Source organism: Galleria mellonella, unplaced genomic scaffold (assembly GCF_026898425.1).
Source record: "Galleria mellonella isolate WM207_F2 unplaced genomic scaffold, CSIRO_AGI_GalMel_v1 utg78, whole genome shotgun sequence".
Lineage (NCBI taxonomy): Eukaryota > Metazoa > Arthropoda > Insecta > Lepidoptera > Pyralidae > Galleria > Galleria mellonella.
In genome coordinates, this window is record NW_026442151.1 from 7,372,647 (window position 1) to 7,392,773 (window position 20,127).

The 20,127-nt window shown below is 39.0% G+C and overlaps 1 protein-coding gene across 3 annotated transcripts in view; it reads left to right on the plus strand.

The window, feature by feature from the left end:
* Positions 1 to 20,127, plus strand: part of LOC113517318 (protein hobbit) — a 66,928-nt gene that overhangs the window by 19,416 nt on the left and 27,385 nt on the right. Inside the window, exons 25-38 of one of the 3 annotated variants that reach the window (XM_052901486.1) lie at positions 232 to 345; positions 730 to 928; positions 1,980 to 2,180; positions 3,078 to 3,394; positions 4,497 to 4,649; positions 5,756 to 5,872; positions 6,604 to 6,824; positions 7,337 to 7,436; positions 8,060 to 8,201; positions 8,919 to 9,148; positions 9,510 to 9,706; positions 10,723 to 10,834; positions 12,682 to 12,792; positions 15,480 to 19,446. In XM_052901486.1, the coding sequence (XP_052757446.1) occupies positions 232 to 345; positions 730 to 928; positions 1,980 to 2,180; positions 3,078 to 3,394; positions 4,497 to 4,649; positions 5,756 to 5,872; positions 6,604 to 6,824; positions 7,337 to 7,436; positions 8,060 to 8,201; positions 8,919 to 9,148; positions 9,510 to 9,706; positions 10,723 to 10,834; positions 12,682 to 12,744 (2,166 nt within the window). In that variant the 3' untranslated portion in view covers positions 12,745 to 12,792; positions 15,480 to 19,446. Of the gene's footprint in view, positions 1 to 231; positions 346 to 729; positions 929 to 1,979; positions 2,181 to 3,077; positions 3,395 to 4,496; positions 4,650 to 5,755; positions 5,873 to 6,603; positions 6,825 to 7,336; positions 7,437 to 8,059; positions 8,202 to 8,918; positions 9,149 to 9,509; positions 9,707 to 10,722; positions 10,835 to 12,681; positions 19,447 to 20,127 lie in introns of those variants that run through there. The other 2 variants (XM_052901487.1, XM_052901485.1) reach the window with 2 other exon arrangements.

Sequence of the window (20,127 nt, forward strand, 5' to 3'; positions counted from 1 at the left end):
ATGCACTAAATATGGATATAATATTAGGAAGTCATTCCATACATTCTGACATGTTCATGGAACGTGTTATTAGTAACATTACCATATCAAAGCTGTTTAATTTATTTTAATTAGAAAAATTGAATGACAAGGTACTTTAACGATTACGTATTGATACTCTTAGCAGTATATGACTGTATTATAAAATTAGTAAAAAAAAACCAGTAAAATTTTAACATATGTATTTTACAGCAACTAAAGAAGAATTTGTCTACAAAAGCTTTGAAAGAAGAAGAGAATCCGGAAACTTCACCAATGCATCAGCGAGAAGCCGACGTGGTATCGCCGCCTCCGAATGCCACACAAGTAAGACCAATTATCGTAAGGACACGTGTAGTTTGTAGAGTGGTATATGGTAGCTTAGAATGGGATTAATGGATGATAATGGAATAGTAACCTTGCCTGTGCTAACGGTATACGCTGGCGGGGCACCAGTGGGGGATGATACGTGAGAAAGAAAAGGCAGGCCTGTTAAGCTCATCGTGATGAATATACCTGGAGTTCAGTAGGATGGTTTTCAGGGGCAACCACGTGGAGGTCAACCTGTTAGGGTATATTGTTAGCAATGGGACTGGTAGTTCAAATTATTAACAATTCCTTCCCCCCAGTTTAGGATGGTTATTTAATGTAAACTTATATTAGAGTCCATTATAAGTTTTTTCCTCAAATTGAACATTGTTCGGTGGGTAGTCGGGTGGCAGCGGCGCGGGCGCAGGCGCGGGCGGGTCGGGCATGCTGGCGGCGCTGGTGGCGGAGGCGGGCGGCGAGGCGCCGGTGGTGTTCAGCGACGAGCTGGCCGGCGACGGCGCCGCGCCGCCGCCGCACGCGCCGCACGCGCCGCACGCGCGCCACCTGCTCGACGACGACGCCGCCGTCACCGCCTGCCTCAGTCAGTATCATCCTCCCACTATCCCTATCGTACTCCCCGGCCTAGCGTCATTTATGCTCGAAAAGCCGGCAGCATACCTGCAATGCGTTGATTAGTGTTGTGGGTGATCATGCGCGGCGGTAGTACCAGACTTTGTACAAAAGTCGATTGCTTGGCCACCTCTGTCCAATTCGTGTTTCTACCGTGAAGCAGTTGTGTTTGCATGGCTGTGTTTCGGTTTGAAGGGGAAAAATTATGTACAAAATAAGAAACAAAAACAAAACTGCCAAACTATGCTTATAAACTATTAGGTTATCAATGTATGTAAAGTACTTCGATACAATAAAAATTTCTGATAAAATATGTCAATATCCAATTTACAATGAATGTCATTGTACAATTTGCACATTCTGTATATTGGATTATTATATGACACATTATTGTTTGCGAACGGTATAGAAAAGAGTTTAGTTGTACGAGAAGAGTGTTCAGTGGCTCTCGGGTTATTTACTCCAATAAATTACCCTCCAATTCATTATTTACAATTAGGTAACAGTGTATGTCATTAATATGTTTATATGCATAAAGAATGGATGTAAAGTATGGATTGGTGTATAGACTATGTTAAGATTACATATACTTCTATATTGTATTTACTTTTATAAACAATATACCATAATTAGTTACAACAAGTTTACAGTTAATTTATACCGAGAGAGGATTCGTTGTAATAAATTTCACGTATGTCTTAGACAGTAGTTATTTTTTTTCTGTCATTGGTGTTTTTTTTTTTAATGAATAATAATGGCATGGTAACCCCGTTTGCTCTGTCGGTATACACTACCGGGGCACCAGTGAGAGGTGATAGGTGAAGATGAAAGGCAGGTCAGTTAGCCCATCGTGATGAATTCAACGACAAATTAGTCACGATGGTTTCCAAGGGGAACCGCGTGGAGGTCGACCTGATTTACATTGATAGCAATAAGGATTAATCTCCTAATTACTAACAATCCCTTTCCACCTGTAATTGGTGTTTGGGCGTGAATGTAACGGTGTGCGCGTGGGTGGGCAGTCGAGCTGGTGAACTCGCAAGTGGTGCTGAAGGGGTGCGAGACGCGCGGCTACGTGATCTTGTGTGCGGCGCGCGCCGAAGTTCGGCAGCGCGTGCGGCGCGGCGCCGCCGGCCGCGCCGGCTGGAGCGGCTGGAGCGGCGCCCTCACCGCCATGCAGTACTACGCCACCGTCAGCGCCGGCGACACCGACCAGCTCGACGGTGAGACTAGTTTCCATTATATAACTATGGCAAAAACATTGTGTATATATTTGTCTAGACTAGGCGTTGTTTTGCGGAAATTCACATTCCTGGCCCTCTAGACAAGTGGCAAGCGAATTCATAGATGGAATCGACATCGCTACCGAGTCCGTGAGATAGAATGAGATAGCAACGTCGGATGTCTCATTCCAACTCTTGGACTCACTAGCTATGTCGATTCCATTGACGGATTCGCTTGCTATTTGTCTAGAGACTCTGGTTGGTTGATTAGAATTATTTCTTTTAATTCCACTACCATTAGTATGATTGCGATTGTCAACACTCAGAATGATTACTATTTGTTATTACCAAAAGTATTTACGAACTTTTGTATTAGTCCGCCATTTTGTTTACGCACGTTTTGCAACACGTGTTTCATCTCTACGAATTATTTTCAGGCAAATTCATAAATTGCTGCTCGGACTTTACTGTTAATTGTTCAGCGCCTAAACTGCAAATGAAAAGAATGATGTTTTATTTTCTTTATAATAAACAAATATAGAGTTAAAAAAAAATAAGACAATTACATTATTAAGTAATACATCAGCTAATAAAATTTGCACAGACAAAGGAAACGCTACTTTTGAAAATTAAAATATTAAAGCAAAGACACATGTTCATGGCAAGGGGTGAGCAATATATAGCAATATCTATATATTTCAGTTACAATATTCTATATACTGGCTCAATGACGAGTATGTTAAAAATCTATTATCAAAAAAATAATATTGGATATATACAGACTTTTAACATATTCGAAAACGGATAGTAGTTCGATATGGGCGATATCGGATCGGTATCGAGACTGGGCATGCGTATGCGTGTCCGTGGGTAACGGGGAGGCGTGCGCGTGCGCAGAGAACATCCAGTGGGTGTCGGTGGAGGAGATCTCGGAGCGGTGGGCGGGCGCGGAGATCAGCGCGCTGCCGGACGTGCCGCGGCTGGTGGGCAGCGGGCAGGCGGCGGGCGGGGTCATCGGCCGCACCGTGGGGCCCAGCTGCGGCGCCGCGCCCGCGCAGCTGCAGCGCGTCGTGTCGCGCTGCGCCTGCGAGTTCTACTACGTGGCGCACGCCGCGCGCCCGCCCGCCGCCTGGCCGCCCGCCGCCGCGCACCAGCCCTACGACTCCTTCACGCTCATGCACCACGACCTCGACGTCTGCACCAACTCGCTGCAGGTGCGCGCGCTCCTTCCCTCTTCTCTCTTCTCACACCTCTCATCTCACCTCCCCCCTTCACTACGTGGCTCACCTTATGTCGAGATTTTCTATTGTACTGAGGGCTTACCATGCAATGTTTTCCAAATTTCGATGCTGAACGAAATATAAATTTAATATTACAATTTTAACACATTTTTTTACAGTAACATTTGTGATAAAAAAAATGTTAAGCTTCATTTACTGGGCCAATATCAAACACGAAATTGAATCCAAAAATTTAGAATTTTATTTCATGGTAGACCCCCGGGTGTACTATGCTCTGACTCGTTAACTGCCTCTTACCATGTTGTAAAAAATGAAAAAAATTCAGTTCCTATAATAGATTAAATTTAAAAACTTGTTTACATATGTTTTGCTCTAGAAAATTAGATTAGAAATAATACCCAATAATTTTCATAAAATAACGCCCGATACTGCCGAGTCCCCAGTGATAATTAACACGTAATATAATGCGCTTAAAAATCATAGAATAGGCCACCCCTTCCTTACCCGTGGGTGTCGTAAGAGGCGACTAAGGGGGGGCCAGGGATTGACAGTAATATCCCTCTGAAAACATCTCTAAAGCCTGACTGTGGTTGCCAAATTGCCCCTGCTAAGCGTGGTAACTAGTGGCAAAACCCTTAACGGGGAGGCTTATATTCAGCAGTGGACAGTTAAAGGCTGATATGATGATGATGAAAGATCATGGAAAGGTCACAGTGTCACAGATTTCTCTATCTAGAGCTGTGTTTCCCAACGTGGGGCTTACGCCTCACAAGGGGGCAATTTGATGAAAAATGCTTTGCTACGAGTAGATATCGGTGCAAAATTTAACAAAAAAAGTAATTAAAAAAAATGCAATAAATATTTATTAGGTATAAATTCGTTTGACGTTACCAAAATATCATCTGAGCCATTAGAGTCGTCGTAAACTTTGTGGAGAAAAATTATGTATGGGGGCATAAAAATTTTGAGAAATGTTCAAGTGGGGCGTGCACAAAAAAAGGTTGGGAAACACTGTTCTAGAGGATGCCTATTTTTCAATAATAATAATAATAATGCGGTGTACGATGGTGCGCAGTACGCGATGGTGCTGGACGTGGTGAACAACGTGGTGCTGCACGTGGAGCCCGAGCGGCGCCGCACGCTGGAGCGGCGCGCGCGCATGCGCTTCCAGCTGCGCCTGCACCAGGACCAGGACCCGCGCCACCTCATACACAAGCTGCAGACGCAGGTCCACCGCAACCTAACAACAAGGAGTTACAAGGAATGATAAAACTAAAACTGTAAATCATATGGTTGCTTCCTTTCTTCTTATGCAAATGTAATTAGTAAAAAGAGGACGGAAGACTCACCATCACTTGCTATTTTGGTCAATTCATAGCAGGCTAGTGGATAGAAAATGTTTGATATGTCAATTATTTGCCAATGACAAATTTTACATTACAATTTATATATTCGACACAGTTTATGTAGACAGTATGCAAGCGGGTTGTATCTGTATTTGGTAGGGTTATACGGCCGTGTAACTAAAAGAGGAGGCCTGCCTTACACCACCAACAGGACGACCCGTCGCATTGGATACTCGGTAGTCGTACAAACGGGAACCCGGGATCCAACATAAGCGCCTCGAGGTACGTCGTGTGGTTTTTAGTGGGTACGAATCCCACACACCACAGCTGCCCTCCCTCCGGCAGATGGGACGGTCTTCCCGAAGATTTTACACACGGAAAAAAAAGGGTTATACGGCCGTATAACATTTTCTATACGCTAACTTGCTATGAATTGACAAAAATAGCAACTGATGATGTATCTTTCGTTGTCTTTTTTATTAATTATATATGCATAAGAAGAAAGGATGCAACCATATGATTTACAGTTTTCATTTTATCATTCCTTCTATGTAATTCCTTGTTCTTAGACCACAAAGCGCATGTATCACTCCAATTCACTATCTTGTTTACGATTTACCTTTACATTATACAGATAGAGCATCCAGTCTCAAAAACGACTCAACTTTTTGACAGCTAACTGTCAAATTGGCTGACTCGTTTTTTTTTTATTAGTGTTTTACATACTTATGTACATAATGTATCTAGACGTGTCTATATTTAATTATTTAATAAATCAAGTGAGAGCTTATGCATAAAAAAGAGCAAGAAATTACAAGACAAAATATACATAGAAGTGATAAAGGAATCATAACTATTTATCACGCAAAATTGTATGAAAATGTTGACCCGCTTTTTTCGAAACATTTGTATGGAGACACTCTATCTATATAATCTAAGGAGTTAACATAGTTTTAGTAAGTCATAGAGTATATATTTTTACATGCAGGTGAGGGAGTCTTTGGCGCGGCTTCGGCGGCTCGAGAAAGAGTACTACTTGAAGAACCGGTCCATCACCGGTAACGATCCCGTGGCTCTCGAGGAACTGAAGAATCTCGATGATCAGGTAAGGCAGAACAAATATTTTGGATTGTCTTGTGTGAGTGGTCGTTGAATGAAGAACTGGACGCAATTTTTTTTTTAATGAGGTGAAAATGGAATGGTAATGCCGCCTGCGCTTCTAGTTATACGCTTGCTATCGATAGGCGAGGATGAAGTTGGGTCACTTTGCTCGACATAGCGACTTTACTTGAAAATCAACTACATTGGGTTTTAGGGGGCGTGGAAATCGATCTGACAGTGTGTATTGCTAGTATTGAGAACTAATTTTTCAAGGCACTGTCTTCCATGCACAACCATTCTTTGGAATCAACTTCCAGCAGCAGTATTTCCGAACCGATACGACGACATAACCTTCAAGAAAAGAGTATATTCCTTCTGCAACGGCAGCACACCTGCAATGTCGTTGGTGTTGTGGGTGATCATGGGCGGCGGTAGTCACTTACCATCAGGTGAGCCGCATGCTCGTTTGCCCCTGTGTTGTAAAAAAAACCTTTTATTTTTATACCACTGAGGTGGCAAACAAGCATACGGCCCTCTTGCTGGTAAGTGGTTACCGTAGCCTATGAACATCTGCAATACCAGAGGTATTACGCGTGCGTTGCCCACCCTGAAGAAACCTTTTTACCCTCCCTTTTGAAGAACCTCATAACGAGGAATTTCTTGGGGCCATAGGGCATAAGGTGGGGGTTTGAGGCTGGGGCGGGAGCGGTGTGTAAAGGTGGCGGTGGTCGGCAGGTGAACGAGTGCAAGGAGAGCGTGTGGTCGCTGGGCGAGGAGCTGGACGCGATGGTGCGTGCGTGGCGCGAGGTCCGCGCGGCGGCGGCGGCGCCGGCGCCTCGCCTGCCGCACGCGCCTCCACACCGCTACAACGAGATCTGCTTCAAGTCGGCGCGCTGGCGGCTCACCGACGCCGACGGACAGCTCGGTATCGCCGACCTCTTACTCACCAACTTCTTGTGAGTTTACGTCATCTCTATATAGTCTTTTTTGAATATATTTAAAATTGGAACGTTCTTTTTTTATTTGAATATACACGTTATACTTATAGAATGTGTTTACTTATGATCTGTTTTTTAAAATAAGAATAGTGCTTTATAGTATATCACAAAAATTAAATTTTGAAAGTGGAATGTTTTTTTTTTAATTGAATATATTTTATTCTTATTGAATGTGAAATATTTATTTTTCAAAATAAGAATAGTGTTTTATGGTATGCCACAAAAATATTTTAAAAATGGAATGTCTTTTTCCTCATTTGAATTTGAATTCAAGTAAATATTGTAAGTATTGATGTTGTCATGTGCATTAGTTAAATCATGTTTTTATTTATGAAAACCTGTAATTGGCTTTTTGTTATTTTTTTTTTTATATTAAATTTTTTAGGTCTCGTTTTTTTTTCTTAATAAAAAATAAAATAAAAAAGTCTTCAAAGTAAACTTGTAGATCAAATAGTGCTTTGTTGTATCAGGTACACCAAAACGTCAAGATCGGACGACTCCGTGGAGCATCAGCTGGAAGTGGGCTACATGCGTGTTACCAATCTGTTGCCGAATGAACCGTTCCCAGAGGTAAGTACTGTTACTACTTTCTGTCAGGTGTCAGGAGATCATTAGATTGTCAACCGACTTAAAAAAAGGAGGTTCTCAATTGAATGATTTCTTTTTCTTTGTTTGTTACGTTATATTTGTTACGCTAGTTATAAACTGATTTGGACTTTTTTTATTTGGAGGGATATACTTTCGGACTAGTCTCATAGAAATGTTATTAAAATCGGTTTAGTAGTTTAATTTTTTAATTAAATTATTGTTAATTGTTTTTGTCACATTTGTAGGCGGTTCTTTTATGGAACATATTTTTAAATTGTAAGTAGTATTATACTGGATGGATACATTCGATTCAAATACCAGTATATTTGAATTTAAAATGCGATAGTATGTCTGTATTTTAATTTTTAATTAGTAAGTTTTTAATTTTAATACAACGATTTACTTATTGGCCAAGCAATCCTGTGATTTAGTTACAAAAACAGAGGATTGAAAATTTTCTTCTTTTCTAAGTTATTAAATAATTTTTAAAAAGAGTAAACGGTCCGTTAGTTGGCAATCGACTGATCGTGTTTGGAGGATTTGTGTCACAAGCCAGATGTTCGATCTGAAGCTAGTTGTGTATGAGCGTGAGTGCGCGTGCGCAGGTGTTGGTGCCGGCGACGCCGTCGGGCCGCGCGGCGGTGGCGCGGCGCGCGGCGCTGCGCGTGTTCTGCCGCGACCGGCCGCCCGTCGGCGGCATCGCCGTCAAGGAGCACTTCGAGGTCAACATCGTGCCCATCAAGATCGGTACGCGCTCGCTCCCGCTCCCTGTCCTGCTCCAAGTCTTAGTCCCAGTTCCTGCACTAACGCCAGCCCCAGCCTCAGTTCCAGACCTAGTCCCAGCCTCAGTCCCAGTCCCAGTCTTAGTACCAGTGCCAGTCCCAGTCCCCAGTCCCAGTCTTAGTACCAGTTCCAGTCCCAATCCCCAGTCCCAGTCTTAGTACCAGTCCCATACCAGTCCCAGTCCCAGTCCTAGTCCCGGTCTTTGTGCCAGTCCCAGTCCCTGTCCCACCCCATTCCCAATCCCACTCCCAACTGTTAATATACTGTAACATCCATGATATAACTCATACGTTACTATTACTGACACATGAATATTAAAAGACACGATCACATATTTCGTTTAAAGATCGATTTTTGAAATTTCATCTATTAATATATCTAATAAATGTTAGTTTGTAAAAATGGATGTATGGATATTAACCATGATAGTTTCCAGGGAAAATCGCGTGGAGGTCGACCTGGTTGGGTATATTGCTAGCAATGGGATTCTCAGTCTCCATTACTAACAATTCCTTTCCCTCCACTACTAAATGGATTTGAATTAAATTTGATATGTTAAATTTTATATATCTAACATAGCTCAGAGGATACTTTATGTATTGATAAACTTGCCCAAAACCGTGGGATGTAGCTAGTAATAAATATATGAAGAAAAAAATTATTTATAAATGCCATTCTAAGGTCTCACCAAGAAGTTCTTCAACACAATGCTGAAGTTCTGCTTCCCCGAACGGGACCCTGATTCTATCGAGGACGGAGACGACGAGGACGGCACCCTGAAGGCCAGCACATCCACTGCTACACTCGTCTCTACCGGCTCCAAGAAGGTGAAGAAGAAGAACAAAGACTCCAACTCTAACTTCTACGTGAAAAGAGATAAGAAGGACAAAGATGATGTTGAGAAGATGAAGGTAAATTTAAATGTTATTTATCATCAAATTAGCCTTTAATTATCCACTGCTGAACATAAGCTTTAGGTTTTGTCAGTTGCTACGCTTGGCAAGCGGACTGGCAACCCCAGTTAGGCTTTGGAGATGTTTTAATAGAGACCGTTTACCATCAGACGGGCTGTATACTTGTTTGCCAAGTTTGTGGTATAAATAAAATATGAATCATCATTATTCAGAACATTTAGGTAGCATTATGACGGACTATATCTGAGGTACAGACATCGCAGTGTTACAAAACAAAATAATATAAAACAAACAGACAAACAAATAAACTCACTTTCGTATTTATAATATTAATAAGGACGACCCACTCGTGTAACAGGAGCGTGCCGAGAAAAACAAGCTGTTCATCTACATCAAGATCCCGGAGGTGCCGGTGCGCGTATCATACAAGGGCAGCAAGGAGAAGAACCTGGAAGACGTACGCGATCTGCCACTCGTGCTGCCCACTCTCGAGTACCACAATGTCACGTGGACTTGGCTCGATCTACTGCTAGCCACCAAGACCGACACCAGGAGGTGCGTACTGGAGTGTAAACTGTGCCGGCTTACGTGCGGCATGGGCTGAGTTATGTGTGGCAATGGCTGGGTTATGTTTTTTTTTTTTTTTTTTTTACAACACAGGGGGCAAACGAGCATGCGGCTCACCTGATGGTAAGTGACTACCGCCGCCCATGATCACCCACAACACCAGCGGCATTGCAGGTGTGCTGCCGGCCTTTTAAAAAGGAATATACTCTTTTCTTGAAGGTTATGTTGTCGTATCGGTTCGGAAATACTGCTGCTGGAAGTTGATTCCAAAGAATGGTTGTGCGTGGAAGAAAGTGCCTTGAAAAACGCACGGTGGAAGACCGCCACTCGTCCAGATGATTGGGATGAAACTTTAGTTTGTGGCGGGTTGTACGGTGGTGAAAATCAGCAGCAGGTATCAATCCGAACAATTCCTCAGAACACTCCCCATGATAAATTCGGTAGAAGATGCACAGAGATGCAACATCTCTGCGCAGTTTCAGTGGATCAAGTCGGACAGTAAGGCGTTGACTATCGATAATTCGAGTCGCCCGACTCTGAATGCGGTCTAACGGAAGGAGTTGGTACTGTGGCGCTCCTGCCCACAGTAAGAACTGAGTAGTGTGCAGTAAGAACTGAGTTATGTGCAGTAAGGGTCGAGTTATGTGTAGCATAGGCTGAGTTACGTGTAGCATAGGCTGAATTATGTGTAGCATGAGCTAGGTTATATGAAGTATAGGCTGAGTTACGTGTAGCATAGGCTGAATTATGTGTAGCATGAGCTAGGTCATATGAAGCATAGGCCGAGTTACGTGTATCATGGGCTGAGTTATATGTAGTATGGGCTGAGATGAATTGAGATTACATTCTTTATATTCTTTTATAAATTGCTTAAAAATTACATAAAAATTGACCAAATTTTAAATCAAAAGGTCTCTTGATTTGCATAGAAACATCAGTCATTTACTGTACGTTCTTATACATTATTTTCATTGAGAGTGATGAATTTCTATGGGTTTACACAGGGTGATAGTGTCTCAAGCCATCAGGCAGAAGCTGCAGCTGCGCAGGAGCGCCGCCACGGCACCAGAGCCACTTGAGGAGGACAAGGCGAGACTCCTGCTTGGCGAGAGAACAGTTAGTTATTTTATATAGTATTTATCCGACTGTGGAAGAGAGAGTGATGCTTTTTATGTGTATGTATGTTTGATGCTGATATGAATACGATTCTTTATTCAATTTACCAAGAACCTCATTATGTTTTATTAAAATGTAGTTCATTTAAAAAATATTCTAGTAATATTATAAATATGAAAGTTTGTATGTTTGGATATTTTTTACTCAATCACACATAAATGGAGACTTTGTACAAAAGTCGATTGCTTGGGTATCTCTGTCCCATTCGTGTTTCTACCGTGAAGCAGTTGTGTTTGCATGACTGTGTTTCGGTTTGAAGGGTGGGACATGGCGTGAATTTACAGGGTACAGAGGAATAACACCCGAGTCCTCAGGAATGACAACGCATGGGGGGCGAAACAGTATACTCTGTTATGTTCATGGTACTGCTCATGTTTATAGGCGACAGTTACTACTTTCCATCAGGTGGGCCGTCAGCTTGTTTGCCATTCTAAATTGTATAAAAAAAAAATGGTTGAATAGATTTGAATTGTTGGCAAACGGGTAGGTTACATCCCAACTTACGAGTACATATAGGATATTAATATTAATGCACGTGGGCAAAGCCGCGGGAAACGGCTAGTAAATAAATAAAAATAATATATAATAGTATTTATTGTCATAAGCATGAAAAGTGGAAAAGAAAGAATTTGAAATGCATCGAAAGAAATTTTTTTTTTTTATTTATGCTGACAGGAGACTGACGTTCATGCAGCGTCGTTTTATTTCACATTGTGTTCTTTATCTAATTGGCAATGGTAAACAAGTTGACGACCCACTTAATGGAAAATTGTAATTGTCGTGATTGATATCAATCACGTGGGTTTAAAGTACGTTTAACAAATTGGACTGAACGGTAATAGGAAATTACGCAAAGCAGCGTGCCTACCATAGTGTCACGCAGATCGACAATCGACAGTTCTTTTTTTAATGGGTGATAATGGAATGGCAACCCCGCCTGCGCTATCGGTATACGTTGGCGGGGCACCAGTGAGGGATGGATGATAGGTGACGATGAAAGCAGGTCAGTTAGCACATCGTGACGAATTCCACTCGAATTAACCAGGATGGTTTCCAGGGGGAACTGCGTGGAGGTCGACCTGATAGAGTGTATTGCTGGCAATGGGTCAGCTAGACATCATTACTAACAATTCTTTCTCTTCCAAAAATCGACAGTTTAGACAAATGTGCAGAAATCAGAGGAGAGATTGTTGGATCCCATTGCTAGCAATTTTAAAATTAGGTCGACAAAAAAATGTTTAAGTATGAATATCAGTATATTATAATGGGTTTAAGAAAGTCGGTTAAGTGCGAGTCGGACTCGCGCAACGAGGGTTCCGTGCAAAATTAGCAATTTTTTTTTGTGAAATGACTACAAATTTACGGTTTTCGGATTTTTGTCTTTACTTGTGCTACATGACATCGCTTCTTGCCAAATTTCATGATTCTAGGACACCGGGAAGTACCCTATAGCTTTTGATTCCCTTTGCGAATGTCAAAATATGCGATATAAATGAAATATAAACGGCTGTATTTTTTGATTGCGTCGATTTAGAAGCTTGATGTTTCCACTGCTTTAAGAGATTGTGAACCTGAGTATATTATATTAATTTTATATAATAAATTGATACCTCCACGCGTTCCTAAGAAAAAAGTTATTTACAGAACGGGCGAACGGACAGCCAATGAAGTGATCCTATAAGGGTACCGTTTTTTCCTTTATACTTACCCTCCATTGCTAGCAATACAGGGTGTATTAGGTTGACAAAAAAGTATGGCTGTATATACTATTTAATATTCCCTTCCAGGTGACCGAGAACAAGCCGCAGAAGAAAAGCACGCCCAGCGTGTTCAAATTTTCCAAATCGTAGCGTAAGCGGAACACGTGTAATCGAATCAGAACCAAATGTTAATGTGCGGTAAGGTTACATTTTCATTGACAAGATATTAGTGGATTTGTCGTATTATTATGTTAATTTATTTTTATTATTTTATACGAAAATGTGTGAAGAGCGAAGTTTATACAGGGTGAAATCGTTAGGTATTTTTTTTTACTATTAATGGGTCCCGCGATTGATCACGATCTCACTTAATATTTTTTTTTAATGGATGATAATGGAATAGTAGCCCAGCCTGCGCTATCGGTATACGTTGTCGGGGCACCAGTGAGCGATGATAGGTGAGAATGAAAGCAGGTCTGTTAGTCCATCGTGAGAAATTCCACAAGATTCCACAAGAACCACGATGGTTTCCAAGGGGAACTGCGTGGAGGTCGAACTGATAGAGTGTATTGCTAGTAATGGAACTAGTAAATCCCCATTACTAACAATCCCTTCCCAGGGTATAGCTGTGAGCTAACTAACCTGCCTTTTCATTCTCACCTATCACCCCTCACTGTGTTTACCGTTAGCGCAGGTAGGGTTACCATTCTACTATTTTCATTAAAAAAATGTCTTCTTACTACTTCCCCCTCAACAATAAGAGTGTATTATAGTTTACGTACGACTAGCGATTTCACCCTATATACGGTACTAGAAGATACTATAAATTATTATTATTCTTTTAGGACAGTGTTCAACCAGTATGTTTTGTTCCAAAAGAAACACTAATTGAAAAAACGTCATAAAATTTACACACACAAACGACGTAACATATACACATACAGAAACACCGTGTTAGCATGGCAAGTACAGTAATACCTCGACTTACGTTACTCTGATTTACGCGAACCCGGAATTATGCGATTATTAAATATTGTTGATTTTATTGTTTGAACTAGCGACCCGCCCCGGCTTTGCACATATGCAATGCTGATACTAAATACCGCTGCTGCCCCCCGGCCGGTGCCGCCGCAACCGCTATGTCCTTGCATTTTAAATCTGTAATATCTACGAAAATATTCATTTAAATTACATGCTGTAAAGGGCTATGTTGATCTATATTAAATGCACAATGTATTTAAGGTACTTAACTGGATAAGGATTAATGCTGTATTGTTTGAAATCGCTTCGTAATTAAGCCATTATTTTTCGTAAAAAGTAAAGGTAAAAACATGGTTATTGCGGTTTATTCCTAAGAGATAATCAAATACCATCGCGGACTTTTTTTGTAGACCTTCTTAAAGTGTATAATACTGTAGTACATTATTTTGATCTATTTCGTAGAGTTTAGCTAGCAGTGATTCTCAACCACTGTGCCGCGGCACTTTTGTGTGCTGCCAAATTTTGCAAATATTTAAAATTTTTGTCATAAACTATTTATGCAGTGTGTGTGTGTGTGTAGTAAGTAAATAATTTTTATCTTTATCTTTGTGTGCCGCCAAATTTTGAAATCGTTAAATATGTGCCGCAACAAAAAAAAGGTTGAGAATCACTGAGCTAGCGTTTTACAATGTAAGCGCCAAAAATGGGTTTATTGACGACATCACATTAGAAATCTCTATAATTATCAGTGTTTCTCAACTATAATATACATATAAACCTTCCTCTTGAATCACTTTATCTATTAAAAAAACCGCATCAAAACCCATTGTACAGTTTTAAATATCTAAGCATATATAGGGACAGACAGACGGGAAGCGATTTTGTTTTATACTAGGTAATGATGATGTCGCACAAATTTTGATTACTTACATTTTACCTACATTATCGTTAAAGTAATGTGCATATTTGAACGTGTCCTGCAAAATGGACGCATAACTTTTTTTTTTTTCGGTCCCGGATATTTAATTCCAGGTATATTACTTTATTAATGGAGTTTTTTGTCTTATTAATATTTGGACGCATAACTTAGGGGCTAGGAGTTCACATGCAGGCGTTAACGATTATATTATAGTTAGTAAGTTACCATAAGTAAGGTATCATGGGCGAAACAGTATACTCTGTTATGTCCATGGTACTGCTTATGTCTATAGGCGACGGTTACCATTTTCCATCGGGTGGGTCGTCAGTTTGATTGCCATTCTAAGTTGCTTAAAAAAAAATACCCCGAATTACGTGAATTTGACTTACTCGATTATTGTTCAGTCCTATTTATCAGGTAAGTACGAGGTATTGCTGTACATTTTTTTTATTTTTTTTTAAAAGTATGTTCCATTTATTATAGTAATTTCTAGACCAAGTGACTATTATAAGCACGTGAAATTTGTAACTAAATGATTAATTTATTGTTTTACCTATTAAAATGTGCAATTCTTAGATTTTTCTTCTATTTATTTAAGTGATCGTCGCCTTTTATATTATTTAAGTGATATAGTACATTACTGCAGCGGCCAGCAACTGAGGCATTGATGGACGAAGGTGCAAATGTGGGCCGAGGCGTAGCCGAGCCACACATACGTGAGTCCATCAATGCCTAGTTGTGGCCAGGGCTTGTATAGTACTTTTCTCAAACAATGCGCGGAAATCAAAAACACAATTTTATTTTTTAAGTTCAATGACGAATAACGAATAATAATAATTTTTCACGCGCCATAATGTTCCTTTGTTTTTTTTTTAAATAAACAGCTTTCTATTTGCAAGCCAGTTCGAAATTTGAATAAAACCTTTTATTAAATTCTTGGTAGCCACGTTTCGAAGTAAAAGGTCATTCCATTTTTAAATTACAGGACAGATATGAGTTTACATAGTAATTTATCTGGCCGCAAAACACGACAGATATGGATTTTCATACAACTTTTGCCGGCCGCTGCCCGCATGTATCTGACCAGTACGGCAATTTTGATTCATCTCTAAGAAGATTGTCAAAATAATGCTCACATTTCCAAGCATGTTTGAGAAAAAGTATATTGTGATGAAAGAGACTTTATTTTCATAAATTTTGCATATTTATATTAAATTGTGGTAAATATTGGAGTAATTTTTTTTTATGGTTTAAGACAAAATTATGCATTCCCCCTTGCTAATGTAAATTACTTGTATGTATCACCAAGAGTTATTGTTAGATCGTCGGAGGATATTGTCAAAGGCGTAGATGACGTTGGCACAGGATTTTAAATCATGGTGTAATGGAGAGAAGGTCTATTATCGACAGTAGATAGATGAGGAGTAATAACAATATGATGATAATTACGAATTGGGTAGATAGATAGATAGATAAATAATTTACTTACATTACTTACAGCACACAAATTACAATACAAACATACACATAATACACAGTAAAAGAGATAAAGGAATGAAAATTAAAAAAAAAAGCAACCTACATAGAATATATTAGTAATAATTCCCCATATTTTTTTTCTCTAGATTCTTTGATGTTATAAATTAAACGTCTTTTATTATAAACTAGCGGTCCGTCCGGGCGTCGCACGGGTGCACATTTTTACATTTTAAAAAGTGGCCATAAAGGCTGCACACGCGACGGAAGCTCAAAAATGGAGTAACTTCCTCCGTTTTCCCAACATTTCCCTTCACTGCTCTGCTCCTATTGATCGTAGCGTGGTGAAAAGTATACTATAACCTGTCCGGGAGTATGAAGAATAATTGTACCAAGTTTCGTTAAAATCCGTCTAGTAGTTTTTGTTTCTATAACGAACATACAGACAGCCAGACAGACAAAAATTTTACTGATTGCATTTTTGGCATCAGTATCGATCACTAATTACCCGCTGATAGTTACTTTGGAAATATATTTCATGTACAGAATTGACCTCTCTACAGATTTATTATAAGTATAGATTGACTATTTGGTTATTTAATTTTTATAATAAGCAAATCATCATCATCATATCAGCCGTTAACTATTCACTGCTGAACACAGGCCTCTCCCTATTGAGGGATTTTGCCAGTAGTTGCCACGTTTGGCAGGCGGATTGGCAACCGCAGTTAGTCTTTGATGATGTTTTGAAAAGGAAACAGCTGCCCGTCCCTTGCCCTCCCTTAGTCGCTTACGACACTCACAGTAAAGAAGGGGGTGGCCTATTCTATACTGGGATCACATGGCCAATAAGCAAATAGTTTTTTTTACAACACAGGGGGCAAACGAGCATGCGGCTCACCTGATGGTAAGTGACTACCGCCGCCCATGATCACCCACAACACCAGCGGCATTGGCATTGGCAGCGGCATATATATATATATATATATATTGAATAATTTTCAAACTGCTCGTCGCAAACGCAAGTGTACTTCGAACCTTATTTGGTCACGTTTCGTGTTTAAATATATGTAGGCGTGTATAGCTGTTTATATCACCATGTATAGGAACTGTTGAATGGTCAAGAGTATTTTCGATTATAATATTGTTCCGTTCATTCCTATCTCGTACATATAGGTTGTGGAATAAGGTCCTTTTTTCAAGGTTTTTTTCCCTTACAATACTTGAAAAATGTGCCTACACACACATTTAAAAGGCCGACCACACACAAACAACTCCTATCGTCTTGCAAGCGTTCATGAGCGACGGTAGCAGTTTTCCATCAGGTGGACCGTCCGCTCGTTTGTCTCTAACAATAAAAAAAATCGTGCATTAAATATATATATATAAAAAAAGATTACCAAGCATGGTAATTACTGGCAACACCCTCCTCTTCTCCCCTAAAGGGGAGGCCTAAGTTCAACAGTGGATAGTTAACGGTTTAAACGTTACGATACGAAATAAAAATAAGACAAAACCAGGACAAGTTGGATGTTGTAACTGATTAAAATATTTTAAATGTATTTATGAGAATTCTAAAAGGAAGTAATTTCTCTATACGACAGTAGTATATGTACATATTTTAATGCTATATGGGATCAAAATCTCTGCGACATTGGATGCTGGAAGTGTGTTTAATTTTATTCTCTTTGAATTGTATAATTTGTTCAATACAACTTAATAAAATAGTACATTACTGCAGCGGCCAGCAACTGAGGCATTGATGGACGAACGTGCAAATGTGGGCCGAGGCGTAGCCGAGGCACACATACGTGAGTTTATTTATAGGGTTATTACATTAATTCTTTGTTTACATTTTCATTAAGTACTATTGAATAGCATGCGTGCAAGTGACAGCTGACATTTTGACAGTTGTCAGTTTAAACGAAATGTATGCTAGTGAGGTCTTTAGATCGAAATTTTTTCTAACAATCAAATGGATTTCTTGGAAGTGACGATCTTGTAATTTTTTTTGTATAATTTTAGTGAGCTGTCCTCTGCACGATACTGTAACATATGGGGTATAGTGTCACTTAGTGATTCCAAAAATAATAATTTAGCCTTCATTGAAATGTAATATACTTAGATTATATTGATAGAGCATTGAGTATCAAAAACGTGTCTTTTAATTGGCTAATTTGAAATTTGGCTGATTTAATTTAATAGATTTTTTAATCAAGACAAAGCGCGCTATTAATTCAGTGTTGCAAGTAACTAGATTAAAAATTAGACTGACAGGCTGAGACTGACTGACAGCCTAAGTAGGTTTTTTTAATTTAAACTAATATCTAATTATTATATTATTATTATATAAATTTAAATATGATCGTATTGGTTAAAATTTACAAACGTGTATTAATTAAAACGATGGTTAGTTTCAATTAAATTTTAAACCATTTTTTTATTTAATCTAACAATATAATTTCTCCTGTATGTGTAGAAAATGAAGATTATGGTAACCCCATCACGTAACATGGATAACAAAAGTTACCATAAGGTATCATGGGCGAAACAGTATACTCTGTTATGTCCATGGTACTGCTCGTGTCTATAGGCGACGGTTACCACTTTCCATCAGGTGGGCCGTCAGCTTGTTTGCCATTCTAAGTTGTATAAAAAAAAAACCTGTTTTTAGCGAAGCACTTGTACTTAGACACTCTATCTATATAATCTAATATATTACACTGAAAGAAATATTCCTGCGGGCTGTAATTTTGAATAAACGTTGGTATTTTCTTTTTTGATGGGTGAAAATGGTATGGTAACGCCTGCGCTAACGGTATACGCTGGCGGAGCACCAGTGAAATGTGATCGATGAGGATGAAAACAGGCCAGTTAGCCAATCATGATGAATTCATCAAGAATTAACCATGATAGTTTCTGACTCGACCTGGTTGGGTATATTGCTAGCAATGGGATTCTCAGTCTCCATTACTAACAATCTCTTTTGCCCCCAAACGTTGGTATTAACTAGAGAAGGAATTTACGAGCAAGAAATATAGTTATAAATATTGTGCGAATTGAATTGTTAATTATTGAAGAAAGACTGTTCATACATAATTTTGATGTTATAAAAATATTGTCATAGCCTTATATTTCAAGTATACCTAACTACATATAGTATTGTTTTTTTTTTATATCGGGGAATGATTCTTTTTCTTGTATACGAGATTCTGCAATGTGAAAATATACACACAAGCACACTTTTGATATTCTGTATAGCTTTGTATCTTATTTCTATAAATTTGTATTTTTAATTGAAATTATGTTTGTTTGTTTGTATAAGCTTGTATGTTCTTTGGGTTTATGTTTTAATTTTAAGTAGCTACAGCGTCACTTGTTGTAAGAGAAGGTTTTTATACACCACTTGTTATTTTTCTATTTGTGTAGGTATAATAAAATCGTAATAAATTGATGAATTTAATTATGATAAAATGTTTGGGTGTTTTTTTTTCATTTTAATCCTTCTAATTTAAATAATAAATATCCTGTTTATTTAGATTATATAGATAGAGCATCGAATCTCTAAAACGGGTTAACTTTTTGTCAGCTAATTGTCAAATTGGCTGATATCGTTTTTTATCAGTGTTCTATGTATATACTTACGCACTTAATGTATCTTGACGTATCAATATTTAATTATATAATAAATAAAATGAGTTTTTGCAATGTAAGAAGTTGCAGAATTTATAAAACAAAATAAATATAGAAGTTATAAAGGAAACGCTCATAACTATTTATCACGCAAAATTGTATGAAAAAGTTGACCCGCTTTTCTCGAAACATTTGTATGGAGACACTCTATCTATATAATCTAAGTCTGTTTAATGTAAAGACAATATAGTTTGTTATTTAATAATTTATTTCCATATTTATATTTATATCTAATATATAAAAATATATCTCGTATCATGATGTTTGTGGTCGAACTCTGAAACGGCTCAACCGATTTTTATGAAGTTTTTATATGTATATTTGGTAGGTATGAGACTAGATTATAAAGTACATTTCATACCGCCAAGTGGTTAGGTCGACCCTATTCAGAAAAAAAATATTTAAATGGCTGAACAATGGTTTCGGTTTGAAGGGTGGGATATGGCAGTGAATTTACAAGATAC